The following is an 18,946-nucleotide window of genomic DNA, read 5'->3' as shown; positions in this document are numbered from 1 at the left end:
GCCGGTGCCGCGGTGTCCACCAGGCTAGGGTAGCCCCAGGCCCTCTACTCCTCCTGCTTCCAAAGGCCAAGGACCAGCGCAGCTGGGGTAGGCCTGGGAGCTTGAGCCCCACCATGAGGTTCCCTGAAGGCACCCCCCTCCTTGCTAGGGAGCTTCACTTTCCCCCCAAGGTTTCTGAAGCCAAGGCTTTGGGCCCCTCCACTCTGTGCCTTCCATCCCTACCATGGGCTTTTGGAGAATGTGGGTAGGGGTTACACCTGTTATGGTGCAAGGGTACATGGGATGGGGGGGGCAGAGTGCCCTGCTCTCAACACCCGGGGTTCCTTCCCCAGACCCGGCGCGCCAGGTGGGGGCGTCCCCGCCGCGGAGGCCGCAGCCCCCCCCCAGATCCTCAGGCCCGGACTCTGCGCCACCGGCCGCGGTTCTGCCAGGGGCACATATCCGGCCTGGGGATGGAGAGGCCCGGGTATGGGGGGCGGGGACGGCGTCTCCACGGGCCTCCGTTGCTGCTGCGGCGGCGGCGGCGGGGGCCAGTGGCCAGTGCGGACCTGCCGCGAGCAGATGACGCCAAGAGGCGACCCGGGCGCGATCACTGGCGGGCTACCGGCGGCATCGGCGGGAGCGGCTGGGCCTTGGGGACCGTGCGCCGGGCAGGGAGCGGCCCGGGCGCACCTCCCACCTCAGGCCCCAGGGCGCTGGGTGGGGGGCAGCAAGGAGCCTCCACAGCTCTCCGCTCCCCGCAGAGCGGACTGAGGCCCTCGGAGGAACGGCCACTCAGTATCACTGTGCTCAAAAACCAAGCCCGGGCCATCTTCTGTCCCTGGAAATCTTGGGAACGCGACGGAAATCGGTGTCTCGGTCGCGCCCGGCCCTCACTTTGCGCCTGAAGTTCGGGCTGAAACCTCGGTCCCCAATGCCCCTCCTCCGCGCAGAGGTGACGGGTCGTAAGCCGTATAAATTAAGTCAATACTAGTATTGACCACGGCGACAGATTTCGCCTTCTTGGACCGAGAACCGCGGTGAGTGAGGCGCGCGGCTGCTTCGCAATCCGTTCCCCTGCCTCCATTCTGAAGGCTGAGGCTGGCGAAGCCGCCGGCTTCTCTTCGCTCTTCGGGCTGCTGGTTTGGTGGCCGCGAGGGCTCTGGCACCGCGCCCCTGGGTCACCCGCGGCCTGTCCGCGGCAATCTCCGGAAGGCCTGGCCGCTCGCGTCCGGCTGGGCGCTTCGGGTCGGGAAAGGAGCAGCGCGCGGAACTGGCCGGGCTCGGGGGGCGCGGTCTGCGGTGGTCGGGGAGCGGGATTGGGAATCCTGACACGCCCCTCCCGCGCCCTGCTGGCCGCGCACCCCACCCCGAGGAGGGGGAGGTGCCCAGCTCTCACCCCCAGCCCCGCGGACCGGCCCCCGCAGCTGGCCGGCGTTCCTCGGGGTGGGGCGGTGGTCGGGTCCCGCCCCGCTCCGACCCCGCCCGGAGAGGGAGGTGCCCGGCCCGCGGGCGTTCACGGCCCGCCTCCGCCTCCGAGCTGAGCGCTGCCGGGAAGCCCAGCTCGGCTAGTTTGTGTTTCTGCTCCCGTCGGAAGATCACGCCCGGAGGCTGATTTATGAGTGCTCGGCCCTGCCCCGCGAGCGAGCACCGCTTCTTTTCGGGTCCGGGATGTTTGTAAGGAAACGCATTCCCTCCCCGGCTGTCGTCGATTTAGAGAATCAGGAGTTTGTGCAAAGCCACCCATACCCGCATTCACTTTCCCTCCTCCGGCGCCCACCTCCTCTGGCCAAAGTTTGCCAGCCTCCTAGGTACTGGTTAGGCTGAGCAGAGGGGAAGATGTTAGATTTCTAAGGTGAAAATTATCCTTGCTCAAATTGATAACCCAGTTGGAGCTCTTGCTGGCCTATTTCAAACCTGGTGAGGTGCTGTGCGGCTCACGTCCGGCCGGCTTGAGGAGGCCCTGGACACGGGGTGTTCATCCAGTACTGGTCTCAGACCAGCTGCCTGGCCACACGCCGGCAGGCGGTTCCCTCTAAACAGTCAAATCTGGACAAACTTATGAGACCCAAGAATTGGTCTTTTCCCTCTCTCTCTCCTTTTTATTATTCACAAGACTGAGATTGTTTTAATGCCATAACTTATACGAAAATAAGCTACATTGAAATAAATTAAACACAACGGAGACGTGCTTCAGACATGGCTCATAGGATACGCAACCCCAGGAAAGAAAGCCAGGCAAAACCAAAGCAAAGCGAATTTCCAGGCTGCCCCAAAACGTCTGCTTTTCAGTCAACTAAAAACGCCAGAATAGAAACAAAAATAAATGGAGACCCCAGTGTTCGTTCCTGCATGTGATGTTTACCTTTGGAAAAGTATGGAAAAGTGGCTGCTATGCGTGGCAGGTTACAGCAGAGGTTTTGTTCTCTTCTGGAATGTGGCTGGAGGACATTACTGGGTAGTTGGGTCCTATAACTTTCAAAATACAGCAGCTGAGATCCAGTCTATATAGACATCTAATGTACAAAGTAGGGTAGTATAATAAATATTTAGTGTGTCTTCAGGTGTAGCTGTAGCCCCTTCAAAAGCAGTCTTTCGAGCCTGTTTCATGAATATACTCTCAATTTGCTTGGGATGTCCAAAGTTGGGGGGTGACTTTGAGTTTTGCCTCAGACACGGTGGAGTCCAGCATGGGTTCCCTCGGGCACTGTGGCTGCTCCACGGTGGTCCAGGCCCTAGCCCTCCCTGGGCCCTCAGGGGCGGGCCTGTTCCAGCTGCTGATGCTGACTTCTAATGGCGAACCTGCTGACGTGGACGGGGATGGGGACAACGATCTTGGGGTTCCTGGAGGGCTCCCCTGTCTTGGAATTGGCATTGCCAGCTTTCACCCGTTTCCACTTGGCCCGGCGGTTCTGGAACCAGATTTTCACCTGCACCTCGCTGAGTTTGAGGGCGTGAGCGATCTGTGAGCGCTCGGTCAGCGAGAGGTACTTTTTGCAGTGGAACTCCTTCTCTAGCTCGAGGAGCTGCTCGCTGGTGAAGGCAGTCCGCCGCCGCCGGTTCTTGCCCGTGGACGTGGTGCTGCCCGCGCCGCCGCCGCTCGGCGGGGTCTCCTCCAGCGCGTGGCCGGGGTCTTCCTCCTTGTGGGCCGCCTGGCCAGTCAGATTGTCATCCGAGCTGTAGTCCAGATCGCTCTCCAGCGAGAAACTCTCCTCCTTGCCCTTCGGGTCGTCTTCCACCTTTGACTCGTCTTTCCCTTGCCCTCTGACAGCCCCGACTGAAAGCAAAACCAAACGGCGTTTTATTACATTTCGCACACTGGCCTTCCTTTCCCTTTCCCACCGTCCCTCGGGCATTTTCCCCCCTTAGCGGATTGTCTTTCTGTGACATTAACACATTGTGACTTCCTGGCCTTTGAGGGGTAGAGAAGGGGGGGGGGGCGTGAGAAAGCTCAAGGGAGAGGAGGAGACAGTACAGGCGACGGCCCTTTGCCCAGAACCATCACTCAAGGGGCCACCAGGCCTCCTCTGCACCCTCCCAGCTTCCCGCAGCTTAAGGCAGAAGTAACAGGAGGCGTGAGGCCCAAGAGAGCTTCCTCTTTGTCCCCGGGGTGGGGGCTGGGTGAGGACTGAGGGGGAGTTCACGATTCATCCTGCCCGCCCACCTCCCTCCCCGCCGCCGCCGCCGCCGCCGCCAAAATTCTGTGAACTTCAATTTCATCGCAGCCAGAGTGAGTGCACAGGGAGGTGCAGATCCCAGACCATGTCGGGTTTGGAGATAGATGATGTTGGTCAAAGGGAAGTTTTGTAGCCTTAGAAGAAGTTCCCACCGGACACCCCAGCACACACATGCGGACGCACAGCCTCCTAGGAATCCCATTCTCCCAGGCAAGCAGCAAGCCTGGTAAAGGGGTTTAATAGGTCTGGACGCCCTTCGGCACCCTCCCTGCGAAGACGCGCAGCCCAACCCCCCTCCCCAAAGGCCGAAACCTACCCGGGATCCCAGGTCACAGCGCTGGAGATGAGGGAGTGCAAGACTCGGCCAAACTGGCCGGCAGATAAATTCGCCGCTCAGAGCAGCAGCTGGCCTGGGGCTCTGAGTGCGCACTCCGCACCACCCCCCCCCCCCGCCCCCGCGCTTGTTGCGTGGCTCAAAATGCCCTCCGGAGGCCCCGCCGCGCAGCTCCGCTGCATCCTCCGGCTCCTCAGGCCGGTGGATCCGGGGCGAGGGGCGGGCGGGGGCTCGGCCTCATCCCCTCGGTCCCCGCGGGAACACGGAGCTGGCGCGCCCCCGCGCCCTCCCGCCCGGGTCGCGCGCGCCGCCGACTCACCGAGCGACGCCTGCACAGCCTCGGCCGCGGAGAAGGCAAGCAGCGAGCCCTCCTTGGCCAGGAAGCCTTTGCCATCCTCCGCGTCGGCTTGCAGCGCCTCCGCCTTGTCGAAGTTGCCACCGCCAGGCAGCGGCTGCGGCGCGAACTTCCGGGCAGCCGCCGCCTCCTGGTGCTGGGGAGACGCGGAGAAGCCGCCGGGCAGCGTGGCCATGAGCGTGGAGGTGAGCGCCATGCCCTGCGCCAAGCTGGAGCAGAAGCTGGTGGGCAGGCTGGGGATCTGGTGGTGAGGGTGCGCGGGCGGCAGCGCCGGTTGCAGCGCGGCCTGGGGCAGCGCGGGCGGCGGCGGCGGCGGCGGCGGCAGCACCACCGGCCGGTAGGGCATGAACATAGGGTAGCCAGTGTAGACGAAATGGCCGGGGCTGGGCTGCGGCGGGCTGCCGATCAGCGAGTCTATGCTGAAGGCGGTACTACTCCCCAGCGGGCGCTGCATCATCATCAGCGACGGCGGGAACGCTGCGCTCATAGACGCGCTCGGGAGAGGCCCGCGAGAGGCGAAAAGTCCCCGCGCCGCGCCGCCACCGGGAAGCCCGCCAGGCGCCGGGAGCACAACTTGGTGCACCGGGCAGGGGCCGAGCGGGACCCGGAGAGCAGATACCCCTCAGTCCTGGGCCCGCTGCATGCCTGGCGGGAGCTGGTGCGGGCGGTGGGCGGGTGAGGCCGTGCGCCCCGGAGTGGAGCGGGCGCCTGGGCCCCGCGGGCTCTCTGGAGCTGCCGCCCGCCGTTTGCCCGTCGGAGCCCGCGCGCGTCGCTCCGCGGCCCTCGGCCCGGGCTCGCAGCCGTCTGCGCGTCCGTCTGTCTGTCTGGCTGTCGGTCGCCTCCTGCGGGCCGCAGGGGAGCGCGCGAAGCTGGCGCACTTGTCTTCGGCGGGCGCCGCCAGCACCTTTAAATCGCGCTCCTCTTTCTCATTCACATTTTGCCTGCTGCCCGGCCGGGCTCCCCTCACGTGGGGCCGGGAGCCGCCGCCTATTGGCTGCGCCAGGAGTGGGCGGGGCGAAAGTGGGGGCTCCGCCCCTTCCACCAGGGCTGGCCGAGAGCAGGCTGTGGACGCCGCAAGCGCAGCGCGCGGCCCAGAGAGCCGGAGCTTGTGCGCCTGGCCCGCGCCGCGCAAACTTGAAAGGGGCCATTGGCACCTCCTAGGCTCGAAACTCGGGGCTCGGCAGCCTCAACGAGGCCGCCTCCAAGGGCGGCTTTCGGGTCTAGCCACGGCCGCGTCTAAACCGCGGGCGTTTTATTTCTTTGGTACATGCTTTGGAGCAAACCTGCTGCTGCCGGGGTCCGGGCGAGGTTCCCGGAGTTGGGGGCAAGGTCCTGCCCCTCCAGGTCCGCCCCTAGGGCGCCGGCCGGGAGCTAGCAGCCCCTACCCGCCGCAGGGAACCCGCCGGGTTGCTCGAGGCGTCCCCGCGTTCCCGGCGCCGTGGGGAGGCTGCTGATGCCCCCATCCCGAGCTGGGCCCTCCAGTGAGCGATCCCTTCTCATTTTTCATGACATTCTTAATCATCGCACCTATTTACACACTTTGCCTGCGCACCAAAATAACAGCCACGATAATTATGATAATAAAGCGAGTCCTTTATCTGCTCCATCCTCGGGGAGGAAGGGGGGAGTTGCTGTGCCTCCAGTTTGTATATAACGTGAGATTATCCTGATGAAAGCTTTATGATGTTTGCGCAAATAAATGCTGCGTTTTGTAAATAGGCGCTAATTAAGCACGTTGAGAACGGAGGGAGCGCTCACCCCGGCGCCGCCGCCAGGTTTCCAGCGCGAGGACTCGAGGGTGCGCGGTTCCCCTTTGCCTACTGCAGAATGGAGCCGATTCCCTCACGATGTTTCCCCTGTCTCGACAATGGTAAAAACCCAGAATTTGGGAGTAAGGGAATTGGCGGGGATGGGGTGAGTGTTAGGAATGTTCTTATCCCCTTCACCATGATAAAAACAAAACTTTCAGCTCTTGTATTCCCTTTTAAAATGGAATCCTTTCGTGGCAAGGGCAGACCGTGCAAAGCGCGCCAGCGCGCGCGGGGCTTCCACGCGCCTCCAGGGCCTCGGCTCCAACTTCCCCGGTCTAGACGTTCGCCCGGAACGGCCGACAAGCACCGGACTCGGGAGGAGAGGAGAGAAGAGCACTGTTACGCCGGTCATTAAAAATCAGCTCACGCCAAGGAGCTAGTGGTTGGGGAGTTGGCCCGTGTTGGACGTGTGCTATGTATCACTTACAAGCACATTTAATTGGGAGATAAAGATAAATCGATCTTTATGAATTTATCGACCTGATGCTTTGAAGCTCTTCTTTCTCGCTCTTCTTCTTTCTCTGGCTTTAACCCGAAGGCCCCCTGGGGGACGTCTTAATCCTGGACCACCTCCTCAGCCGGGAGTCTGGCCGGGGACCCACTGCCCACCCAACGGGCCCTGGAGGAGCGAGGGGAGGGTGCATCCTCGGCGCCCCGGAGGGCTGAGAAAACTCGCTGTCCCTGCCGCCAGCCGCCCTCCCTTCTCCTCGCCTCCTCCCCCAGCCCCCCCACCAGGACAAAGGCGTCTCCAGCGCGTTTCCCCACTCCAGGCCGCAGTAATAGATGGCTCCGGCCGCAGGCGGTTTGAAAGGAATTCATTAGGACGCTGCCTGTATTGCCTCCACTCCCTTCACGCCCAGACCCCGAGGTGGCTTAGGCGGCGTGAGGGGAAATGAATTCCCGTTGGGATCCATGGGGAAGGAGACGTCTGTGGGCTCTGTAAGCGCTATCCCTCTTTCTCCACTCCTGCAAAGGAAGCACAAGAAGAAAAGGAAAAGAAAGAAAAAAAATCGAAGCCCAGGGCAAAAGTCTGGTTTCTTTATGAGCATAATAAATACTCCCTCTCATTATGAGATAGTTACAGTCACACCGTCTTGGGCAGGGTTACCTTGTTTTTTGAATACTAAAGAAAAAAAAAAACGCTCGACTGCTTGATTTACGTTGATACAGCCGGGTCCCTTCGCTGCTTGACACTGGCATGTCTGTCTAAGCTGTTACTCATTTTACCTAAGCAGATTTGCCATCCACTTTGCTATTTTGACGTAAAAATGTTGTTCTAGGGACTTCCATCCCCTGATTACCCTCCAAGGGACAGAGGTTCCTTTGATTATTTCGGTGATAATTCCACATTTAAAGTTCGGCAAGGAGCTTGAGGTCCACTGAGTTATAGGTGCACTTGAAATAATTTGATGGCGTATTATTTGCACCCGTAAACTGCCGTGGAAAGTATCGACTACAGGGGTTATAGTCCTAATGTCCTTTATTAGTTAAGGAGTGAAGAGAATTCTCCCCAATATGAATTTTATTTACTAGTGTGCTTTTTCTCGAATGCAGTGCAGTCATATCTTCTCATCTAATGCTTAACTGCTTAGAAAACGACTGTTCGCGTCATAAAAGGATCCTTGTGTTTCGCCGTGGTTAACGAGATTCATTCGGGGCACCTGAGCTACCTACAAAGCGTTCAGAGCGAGGGGACGGTGGATAATAAAAGCCTTTAGAGTTTTTCCACTGCTCCTCGGAGAGATTTCTGGGCAGCGAGAGACAGGTACACCGCTTATCCATCCTTCGGATTCCGACCTGCCTAGCTCGGAACTCCCTTCAACTGTAGAGCTCTCGGTGATTCAGCTCGGCCCACGCTGCGCGGGAAAACCGGCCGGCACAGACCTTTGCAACTTTGCCTTAGGTGTCCCCTGTCCCCTCCCTCCGAGGAGGAAGAGCGAAGGATGCACCCGAAGGGAGATCTTGCGTCCTCCAACTCCAGTTAACTTCTGCGAACTTTTTTTTTTCCCGGGGAAACTCCAGTCGGGATGAAGTTGGCCCAGCCCCTGGACACTTTCCTCGGCCGGTGCCAAGCTGGTGTCAAGACCGTATTAGGCCACTTAAAACATCAGACGTCAGTAAATGTGATGGTGATTAAGTTGTCGCCACGCTTCGGGGCTGTCCCAGGCAGCTTTTGCACGCAGGTGTATGGAGGCTGAGTGTAAAATGCTCAAAGCACAAGGAAATGAATATTCATGCAGCAAATTTGTGTTGGCCTGTGGAGTCCAGCCCGGAGAAGGAAGCACCGCGAACCGCGCGCTTCCACGATGCCGCCAGGGTCGAGGTCCCGGGTGGTCGTGGAGAGAAGGCAGCGTGGGAGCCCCAGGTCTCCGTGGGTGCGGAGAAACCCGCGGGCTTAGCGGGCCGGGTGTTCCGGCCCGCCGCCCAGTCCCAGGCTACAGGCCGGTTTCTCGGGCAACCATGTTGTTTTTATTTATAGGGACTTTGAGTGGCCTGATCATTAGGTCATTGCCGAAGCTCTTGCTCCTGGCAGTAGTTGGGAAATAGCTTGGGATGGGTTTTATTTATGGAAGGGCAATTGGGATTCACACCCAGCTAACCCAGAACAGTCCCTCCCAAGCCCAAGATGCACTTACAAAGGGGTGCTTGTGTAAAATTCCCCATCAGACACACCAATTTGCAAGTAGCAGAAAGCATTGAAGCCTCATCTTTTTTAACTATTTTATTCAGCCATTTTTTTTTTTTTTTTAATCTGAAAGCCCAAAATAGACTCCATGTGGTTCTAAGTGAAGGCAGCCCTTGGCTGGCTTTGAAATAGCTCCTGCAATTATGTAAAAGAGCCATTCACCAACAGAACGGAATTAAAAGGGATCTTGCCCGCTTCCCTTTCATTGCCAACCTCTCATGTTTGGCTTTTCAAAGCACTTCCAACACGATGTCTTTCTCCAGGACAAAAGGCAGAACAAAAAAAGTCCCCAAACTTGTAAATTGAACGTCAAGGGAACTTTAAACAATTTAAAGCCCATAAATAATGATAAAGGGGACTGGCAAAAAAGGCAAACCCATTCAATTAATAGAGTTTCCCAAGCAAAGATCAAGTGGTTTATAAAATAAAAGTCTTTGTTTTCATTATTCTGCTCCTTGGCCGTGCAGAAAGCAGGACCAGGGGGGTTTTCTAAAGCGCCCTGAAGAAGAAACACTTTGCAGCACCGTGTGTGCTGCGACATTCTTCTGTAGAAAGTTTTGCTTTTTGTCCCCCACCCTCAAAATAGCAGAAACAAAACCGCAAACCAGAAACGTGAAGAGATTTTTTTTTTTTTTTTTTTTTTGCATTTCCTTGGAGGAGTTGGAAATTGTTCCCCGCAGGACTGCAGTCGGGGAAACGTGACCCTCACACCTGCGCTGCCCTCCCCACCCCAGCGCGGAGGAACGGGCGGAGCCACGGCCGCGTGGCCCGCGAGCCGAGCCCTGGTGGGATCTGGGGACCAGGGCGGGGAGGTCCTACACCTCCCGGGAGCCGCGAGACTGCGGGCGCGGACGCGCCGACGGCGCACCCAGACGCCAGCGGCGAGCGCGTGGAGCTCGAGGTTCCCCCGCACCCCACGCGGGCCTCGGCTCCAGAGCCGAGGTCCAGGCGTCCGAGGGCGCAGGCAGGGGTCCTAGTTCCTTTTCAGAATAGCCCCGGAGCTTGGAGTGGGGAGTTCGTGACCACTGGGGGTACTGGATCGCCTGACACCTTCGTCCTGGAAGCCCCGCGCCCGCGCTCACCACGCATCTCCCCGGGAGCACCCAGCCCCGGCAAAGCGGATTCTCAGCGGGGACTGAGCCCGTCCACCCCGGAGCTCCCAAGCTGGGAGGAAGAAGCATCGGGCGGAGGCCAGGCCGGGAGCCGGCCCGAGGGCTGTAGTTGCGGGGCCGAGGCCTCGGGCGAGGGCCTGGCTGCCGGGGGAGTAGCGCCCGCATCCTTCCCGCGGGCCTGGCTCGGGCCGCGCGTCTGGGAGGCCGCGCGAGTTCACTAACCCCAGGCCCGGGAGCGCCGGGGAGGGAGGCGCAGGCCGCGCGGCACTTCTCACCTGCCTTTATCTCTACGCATCTGCCCCCTCGGATTCCCGCGGCCCCACCTTTCGGGGACTTCAAACGCGCCCCGCTACCCGGCGCCCGACTTTCATCTCCCCGCACAGCGGGCATTGTTTGCGGGACTTCACAGAGATGCTAATCCCGGGGCCGCGTAAACGGCGGCCCGGGAGGCGGGCAGAGGGCACCGAGGGGTGAGGGGGTGCGCCAGCCTGAGCCGGGGGGCCTTGGGAACCGCCGTACTGGCAACCCTCCTGGAACGCCCGGGTCAGCTACTGTCCCCCTCCCGTCCCATCCCGCCCGCCTTATCCGGAAGGCGCCGGACACACTGTGTCGGTCCTGGGCCGGACACAGCCGGCGTCCAGTGCATGCGGAAGTGGGAAGCGACCGATGGCCGGGGCTCAGCAGTGCGCCCTCCCAGCTTCCAGCTCTCTGGAGGAGACCGCGTGGCCCGGGAGAGCCCGCCAAGGGACTCAGACTGGAGCCTCTGGGGACTCCTGGGCCCTCGCAAACCACGGCCGAGCAGCCACCCCTCGATGGCCCCGACCCCCTGCAGGGGTGTTGTCTGTTAAAGAGGACGAGGTTTACCTAGAGTTCATCCATTTAACCCTTTGGAAACCACACTGGAGGGAGCAAGAGGGTGTTTGGACCAACTGCCACCACAATCAAGGGCGCTGCTCCGACTTCAGCTTCTACAGGGACCGAATAAAACGCGGAGATGCTCCCAGGCGGCACTGCGTTTCTCCTTTCTCCAGAGATGCCTGCAAAGCAGAGCCTGGATGTCCTCTGGTTCCTGCCCCCTCCGATTAAGAAACTGTGACCCAGAAGGGATGTCACCGGACGGGGCAGGGCACTGGGTGTAAACAGGGGGGGAGAGATGTTGGCTAAATGTGGAGGGAGAATTGGGATGGCCTCTGTTCCTCCTAACGAATCCCTCCCGTGGATTTCTGGGGGAAAGGTCATTGTAAAAAGTTCGCTTATCAATAAGCTCATCTGGGAACCTCAAGGGTAGGTATGTCTGTAACTGACCAACCCAGCTCCACGAGGTTTTCCCAGAGGACAGATCTGACTCTCGGGGGAGGATTGACTTAAATGACAGATGGTTCCCATGGGAGGACAGGAGCCGGTGTGGGCTGATGGAGGTGGGGAGAGAGCCATTCTATTATAATCAACCATTAAATGGAACTAACTGTAGATGTGGAAGCCACTTGAAAAGGTAACCAGGAACACTTCACTTATAATAGGGCCCCCAACTTACAGGAGCATGGAAGAGAAGAGTGCTTACCCCCAAACCACTGGGGTGGACCCATTCCACATTGGAGGAAAATTCCAGTGTAGATCTTTGACCCTTGTTTGAGGGGCTTGCAAGCCACCAAGAACCAGAGCCCATGAAAAGGACAGTCAGTAGAGGCTGGCCACAGGACTCAACTCCCCCTTCCTCGACACTCAGACTCTTTGAGCCCTCACCTCCCCAGGCTCCTTTGCTCACTGACCAGAGGGTGGGTGTAAGTCATGGGTAAGTCATGGGCCGCAAGGGGTTGAGCCAGCTTTCTGGGCATCTGTTTTTGCCAAGCTGGGACAATATACACTGTTCCCTGGTTCGATCGTACACACCCACTGTCCTCATTGCTCCTTGTCACTGCCTGAGAAGGTTGGAATCGTACCAGGAGGAGGGAATCCTTGTTTTTAGGTCTCTAAACAAACCTCTAAAACCTTCCGCCTCATGTCCCCCAATATACAACCCCTCCTTGGTGGTGATTGCAGAAATAATTGGAAATGCTGATCTCCTAGGCCTCCGAAGCAAAAGAATTTCTTTGAATTTCCTCCATTTATCATCTGAAAATATACAGAAGGCTCAATTTGCATAAGTTTGCTACCAACAATTGTATCTCCCTTGTGGGTGCAGCCTGAAGTCCCCAAACTTTAGAGAAAGAAGGAACCAAGAACCAGGATAGAGAGCAGACCTTAATACCGCCCCTCCCCATGTGTTTTCATTTGGGGACCAACCTGCTTGAGCATACGCACCCAGACAGGAAAATGAGGGAATGAGGAGTGCAGTTCTTTGAGACACAGTGGGAAAAACCCAGAAAACTTTAGAATGCTGTCCCCACACCTCCCTAGGGGACATTTCTGGGTTTTGTAGGAAATGAAAATATTTTGCACGGGCCATGTTGCCCCTTGTGTGTGTGGGTTTGTTGAAAGAGTGTTTTGTTTCTGAACGGTGAGCAGAGCATTAAAGAAAGGCTGCTCACATCTCGCTACGTAGTATTTATTCTGCATGATGACACCCCTGGGAGGGGAGGTTATTCTCGTAGCTCCTTCACACCCGTGTACTGAGGTGAGCCGTACTGAGGTGACTTCTGCCTGCAGGGGACATTGCCACTGATACCAGCAGAGGGGCTCCGAGGCTGCTTCTGAAGGCTCCCTTGGGTGTCCCTTGCCTGCTCTGACCAGGCCACAGCAGAGCAGCCCTTGAGGACAGTCACAGACCCCATAGCAGGGCAGAGGTGAAGGCTCAGTGAGTGGGCTCCTTCAGGCCGTCTGCCCCTCAGCTCTCCTCCTGAGCATATGAGGCTACTTCATCTCTTGGTTGGTATAATTTTCCCTCTTTCCTCAAGTTTCTCTCAGACCCACTTCAACTGCAAAGAAAACCCCAGAAGACTTAAGAGACGAGAGACTTCTTAAAGTTCAACTTCATTCTTACCCCAAAACCCTTAAAATTCAGTTCGTTCAATATATTGTAAGTTATTTGGAAACATATACTTTAAAATATAAAGAAATGGATAATTTATTGTGGAAGCAAATTTCACACTGACATTTTAATTTTAATAATCTAACAAGGTTTTTAATATCTGTAAACAGAAGTAAAAAAAGTGTTATATATTAATAAATTAATGAGAGAATGGCAGGAAACAGTTTTATTTCAGACTTTGAAATTTCAAAAATATTAGTGTGGAAAGCACCTTGGGTGTGTGGAGCGCTCGGCGATCTAGAGTGCCGCCTATGTGTCATGTGGATAATGGCATCGGCTTTAGGTCCTGTTTCGGCTCTGCGGTTCCAAGGGGACGGAAGCAGGCTCCCCTTCTGCGGAATTAGAAGGGCCGGGGAGTCTACCTTTTTCATGTCTACAACTGCACAAGAAAATGTCCCAATTTCTCTTCATTTTAAACGTGTAGGCTACAAGAGAAGGCTTTGTCACAAATGAGGGGGTAAAAATCAGACTTGCATGATTGCACAAGGCCTTAAGATATACGATCAGATTTTGGACGTGATCATAGAAAACCCACATTGTCTCTCTTTAAAATCCATGTAAAGTTCTCCTAGTTCTTTGATTCCTCCTGAGCAGGGCCTAGAAGGGGAAAGGATAAGGAACCCTCTGACACCTGGGCCTCAGGGGCCTGGGTGCACCGCTGAGTTCACCCCAGCCTCAGTTTTTCCATCCGCGTAATGGGCGGGAATGCCGATTCTGTCTCACCAGCGGCCTGACTGCATCCCTAAAACGCAGATAATTAACAGATTGCTTATGTCACGGGTGGTCTGAACTAGATCGCATAGCACGAGGTGGCAGGGCGCCTGGCCCGGAGCGAATGCTCGGGAGGGTCTCTAAATTGCAAGCAAGCCCGCCAGCCCTGGAGCGCTGCAGGTGCTGGGTGGACGCGGGGCAGCCAGGGCGGCAAGCCTGTGCGCTCAGAGCGAGAGTATCAATTTGAGGCAGCCTCTGATCTCAAGACTCTTTAGCACTGAAAACAAAGCACAGGCCACCAACGGCTCAGGATGCGGTACAGTATTTAACGACACACGAGGCCTTCCCCGGGAGGAGAGAGGTCCCGAAGCGCCACCCCTGCGTCGGCACAGCTTCATCCTCTTTGCACAAACGGAGGCCGAGGCGCCGACAGTCGCCGGCCCCGGAGCGTCCCTCTGCAGTCGGCCCTCATCACCAAGTTTAGCATTAGAAGGGCGCTAGGCACTGCCTGCCCAGGGAGATGACTTCTCTGTCATTTCAGATTATTTTACTTTAAATAAAGTATCTGTAAACTGTGGCTAAAGGAGCAAAGCTCAAATACATTCCTCTTTGGGGAGGGGTGGGCAACCTGAACACTTGGGCGTCTTGCTTCCCCCCAGACTCTATCTCCCCAGGGCCCCCATCCCGATCCCACCGCTGGAGTTTCGAACCCCGTGGGGACGCTGCGGGTGGACGAAGCTGGGAGGTGGGACGCGAGCTGCCAGCCAGGGACCAAGGGCTGACCCGCCCTTTCCGCTCGGCAGCACTCCGCTCTCGCTGCAGGACCCTGGCTCGACGGCGCCCCCTGCGGGCCTCTGTCGGGATCGGCCCCTTGGAGCCGGGGAGCCGGGCTGGAGGGTCGCCGCGTCAAGGTCCCCGCCGGGACTATTCTCTCGCACTCCCAGACTTCCGTTCTCTGAGCAGCCCGGCCTGATCTCGTTTCGGGTGTGGGGGGCGATTTTTACCGCACCCCCGGCTTGCTTTTTTTATGGAAATGGGCAAACATCTCCAGTTTTAAGGTGGCCCAATTATCTCGTTGGCACGACTTAAAATGTCTCTCTTTAATTCATTTCAGTGTAGTAAATATGCTTCGGCAAGTAGCTAATTTCTTAGGGATGTCTTCGCCTCGTCGTTTGCATATAAATCGCGTCGGAAGTCGGCCCCATCTTCCCGTGCACGGGTCGCAGGCAGCTGGGCCGCCTCCTGGGGGGCGGGGATGCCTGAGTTTGGCCCGGGAAGTCGCAGGCAGTGGTCAGCGATAGGGTCTGGAGCCGGCGGGGCGGGGGCGGGGGCGGGGGCGGGGCACCGGGGCGGGGAAGGGGACAGGCCCCCTCCCCTGGATCGCCGCTGCACCGCCCCGAGCCCCCTCCACTCTTATCTCCTGGAGGGGGCGCCCCTTGGTTGCCACGTGGGCGCGAGGGTCGGGGGCGCATTTATCCCCAAGTGCGTTTATTAAATCGCGTCTGGAGATAGATGAACGTGGATACAGGGGCGGATATCGCAGCGCTCAGTTGAGCAATCTTCTGGCTTTAAATTCCGAGTAAAAGTCTCAAATATTCCCGGGTCAGGGGGGCACTGTCTCATTAAAACCACTCTCGTCCCGAAACTGCAATGCAGACATTAAAGTGCAGTATTTTTCAATTAGAGCTGACGAATTCAATCAAAATTCCATAGATTAGGATGAAATGAGGCATGGGTCATTTACAGGGGAATTTAATTGCCGAGCCATTAGACAAATAGTATATTTGCCATTCCCGCGTTATCCATCATTTTCGACATCAATACCGGGGCCGCATCACCCCGTCCCGCAGCCGCCCGGCGTCGGCTGTAAACACTCCCTTCCCTGTATCTTCTGATTATATCTGATTTCATTTAGGGCCATGGGGGATTATAAATGTTCACGCAATCAAGTTCATTAGGACTTCAAATCTCATTTCTGATTGGTATCGCTCTGCCGCTGTCCTCGGTGCGCCTTTCAAACCCCAGGACGAGGCTTTCAAAAACATCTTTTTGAATTTAAAGCTTCACATCCTTTTGTCTTCCGACGCCCCCTCCCGCCTCCCCCCGGGCGGTCTTGCGCTCCTCTGGCCTCCTTTGCGGGGGAGCAGCCCAGATCCCCGTCGTCCTGGGAGCGGGGCTGGACCCTCACGCCCCCAGGCTCGCCCGGAGGGGGGGCACGGCGGGCTGGCCTAGCAGGTCTTCCTCCCCATTAGATCCCCCTCCCGGCCCACCCGGAGAACCTCCCCCGCACGGCCGCGGGGCACTCAGGATCCGGAGACCTGGGCCGGGCGCTGGAGGACCCGCCCCGCGTGTTAGCAGATCGCGGGTGGGTTCGGACCCCCAATCCCTTACCCCCGGCCCCGCGCCGCAGTTTGTAAGTGGAGCTCCGGGCGTATTTGAGTCACGCGGCCGTAGGCCTGTGGGCAGCTACTGGGCCCGACCCTGGGACCCTGAGGACTGACACACGGAGCCCCTTTCAGGCTGGGCTCTTTCACTCCAGAGACCCGGGTTGGGGCTGTAGCCTGCGGAGCAATTCTCCCTTATTAGTAAACCCAGGAAACAAAGGAGCAGACTCTTCCGGGGAGAGCTCTCGACAAGAAAGGCTCAAGATATCCCTTCCAGCGCAGTTGAAAAATAATAGCGTAATATTAACTGCTTCTCATAAAAATATACTTTCACAGAGATACAGTTACAAGAAGAAAACCCTCATTTTACCCCCGTACTTTGTGCTCCTCGCTGTTAGCTGCCTCAGTAATTTAATTGGAATGAAACGTGAGAAATGTGTCATTTTTGAAGAATTTATGCATCACTTCCTAGAAATCTCATTGTTAGCTAGGAGCCCACTGCGTTGTGTTTAGAACCCATAATCACATTTTTATGTGTCTGTACTGGGAGTTAAGATGACCTCCTGTTTTTAGCAGATAAAAAAAGGTTCTTTTTCCATAACATCTGCATCAAACTCCGGCTTGCACAAAGTACTAGAAAATCCTGTTTCCCCAATGTTTTCCCAACTTACCAACTTTTTTCAGAGCAGGGAAAAGATACGTGAATGGGAAGAGTGCCTACCAAATGAATAATTACACACCGAATTAAAACCCTGCATTAAACATAGTCGACAGCAAACACTGCATTCTCAATCATGTTTATTGCGTACAAATTGCATTACAAAGAAATCTACTCTTTTTATTGGAGTGATTAAGCAGAGTTTTAGGACTGCAGAAATACCATTTCGGAAGATTAGTTGAAGGCTGAAAAACCAGCTAGTTACATTGCAATGGTGAATGTATAATTTTGTTAAAGAACACGTTGAACACATAAATGAGGATTGGGCTGTCATTATGGCATCGTAAAAGAGTCAACTTAAAATTATATTTATTTATAAACACATTGCCTATAAAACGTGCATACTTAATACAGAGGAAGTAGGCAAACCCATAATCAATATTTTAATTACGGATTTTTAAAATGATAGCAACATAATTCTATATGATATGTCACGATTCTATAGTTTTCCTATACTCTCCGCCCCTTTAGCATGTGAGCTAAAATCTTGTCTTCTGATTCCGGGGAGAGCCGGTTGGTGGGCCGGGTAAGACCGTTTGCTTATGGCGCCACCTGCAGGACTCCATGAAAATAAGTTTCAACGCTGGAATCCTCCCGCTGGGCTGTAGGAATTGACCTCACTCAGGCTTATTTTTTAGCAATTTAATGAGATTAATTTTTGTTTTAAATCAGAACGATACTGACAACTTCAAGACAAACCCTAGAGTTTGAAAAGCCGACTGAAAGCCAAAAATAAGACTCGACCTTGATCCTAGTTGAAACTTTGGGACTCCTGAATATCCCAAGTGCACATAGAAAATTTGACTAAGGAATAATTTATCCTTGAAATAATGGAATAAAAGATGCAATATTCCTGGTTTATCACTTGGTCCTTGGGCAGCCCTTAAAAGATGAAAAGCACTTGGCAAGCTAATAACGTCCGCAATTGCAGTGATTAAGCTCTCTCTCAGATGTCTGCGTCAGGACCCGTCGCTGGAGCAGACCCACTCATTCTCCAAGCCTGTATTTTATACCGTTTTTGTAGAGGGTTAAGTGTTCTTTGCAAAAGTTCAACAGCCTGCCCCATCAACATGAAAACGTAAGGGTTATTTCGGAGACTGAAACTGTGGTGATTATATACAGTTACTGGGATTAGCAGATGTTTCCTAAAGAGTCAGTGGTTTTGATTTTCTTCAAAACATGCGGAATGAATGATTGTCATGGAACTTAAAATTAAATGGATTTTAAGTACACTAATAAGAGAAGCCCAATGCCACCTTCAGAATTTTAAACATGACACATCACACCGTGCCATGTCCGTGCCCTGCCTGCCTGTGGGCTGTGGGTTGTGTCTGGCCATCTAGCTGTGCTGTGGACCTCTCATCCTGTCCAGGGTATGTTCAGGATGGAAAGGGGTGAAACTTCTCAGGACCATTGTAGGCAGAGAACCTCATGTGTGTATTTTTGAATTCTCTGCGGTCAGATGACAGTTGTATAGTCAAAGATACTCAAAGTTTGAGGGAAAGTATTCCTCTGCTATCTTTTTCCTTTTTAGTAGAAACATCATCTACTCTTTTATTACCTTCTGAATTTTGAACCATGTGAATGCATCATTAAACAACACTAAATGTAAAATGTAAAAAGTTTAGGTCTTATGGAATTGAGTTTATGTAATATACTCAGAGAGAAAAATAATGATGTTTAATATGAACTGTTTAAGAATGGAAAACACTTTTACCCTTTAATAAAAGAAATACCAGGGGGCTTCCCTGGTGGCGCAGTGGTTGAGAGTCCGCCTGCTGATGCAGGGGACGCGGGTTCGTGCCCCGGTCCGGGAGGATCCCACATGCCGTGGAGCGGCTGGGCCCGTGAGCCATGGCCGCTGAGCCTGCGCATCTGGAGCCTGTGCTCCGCAACGGGAGAGGCCACAGCGGTGAGAGGCCCGCGTACCACAAAAAAAAAAAAAAAAAAAAAAAAAAAAATACCAGGGTATGTTTTGTTCACTGGAAAAGAAGACAGACAAGATAACTCTAGCTGCAAAGCATAATGTGGTTTTGGATGTTTTACTCAGCTAAGTTACTTCTCTCCCTCCTTCCCACCTTTTCTCCCTCCCTCCTTCTCTTAGTCTCGTCCTTCCCCTCCCCCCCTTGTCTGTGTGGAATTATGCAAGTC

The 18,946-nt window shown here is 55.5% G+C and overlaps 1 protein-coding gene across 2 annotated transcripts; it reads right to left on the bottom strand.

Annotated features, from left to right (window-relative positions):
• Positions 1-2,054: 2,054 nt before the first annotated feature.
• Positions 2,055-5,253, bottom strand: GBX2 (gastrulation brain homeobox 2). Of its 2 annotated transcripts, XM_032638242.1 has the most exons (3): positions 4,305-4,832; positions 3,973-4,004; positions 3,148-3,256 (listed from the first exon to the last, which is right to left on the bottom strand). In XM_032638242.1, the coding sequence occupies exons 1-3, from the start codon at positions 4,830-4,832 to the stop codon at positions 3,148-3,150; spliced, it is 669 nt and encodes a 222-aa protein (XP_032494133.1). The 2 variants fall into 2 exon arrangements, with proteins under 2 accessions (XP_032494132.1, XP_032494133.1); XM_032638241.1 differs by lacking the exon at positions 3,973-4,004 and having other exon boundaries at positions 2,055-3,256; positions 4,310-5,253.
• Between the last annotated feature and the right edge of the window lie 13,693 nt (positions 5,254-18,946).

Source organism: Phocoena sinus, chromosome 7 (genome assembly GCF_008692025.1).
Source record: "Phocoena sinus isolate mPhoSin1 chromosome 7, mPhoSin1.pri, whole genome shotgun sequence".
Classification (NCBI taxonomy): Eukaryota; Metazoa; Chordata; class Mammalia; order Artiodactyla; family Phocoenidae; genus Phocoena; species Phocoena sinus.
This window is presented reverse-complemented; position numbering and strand designations above follow the sequence as displayed.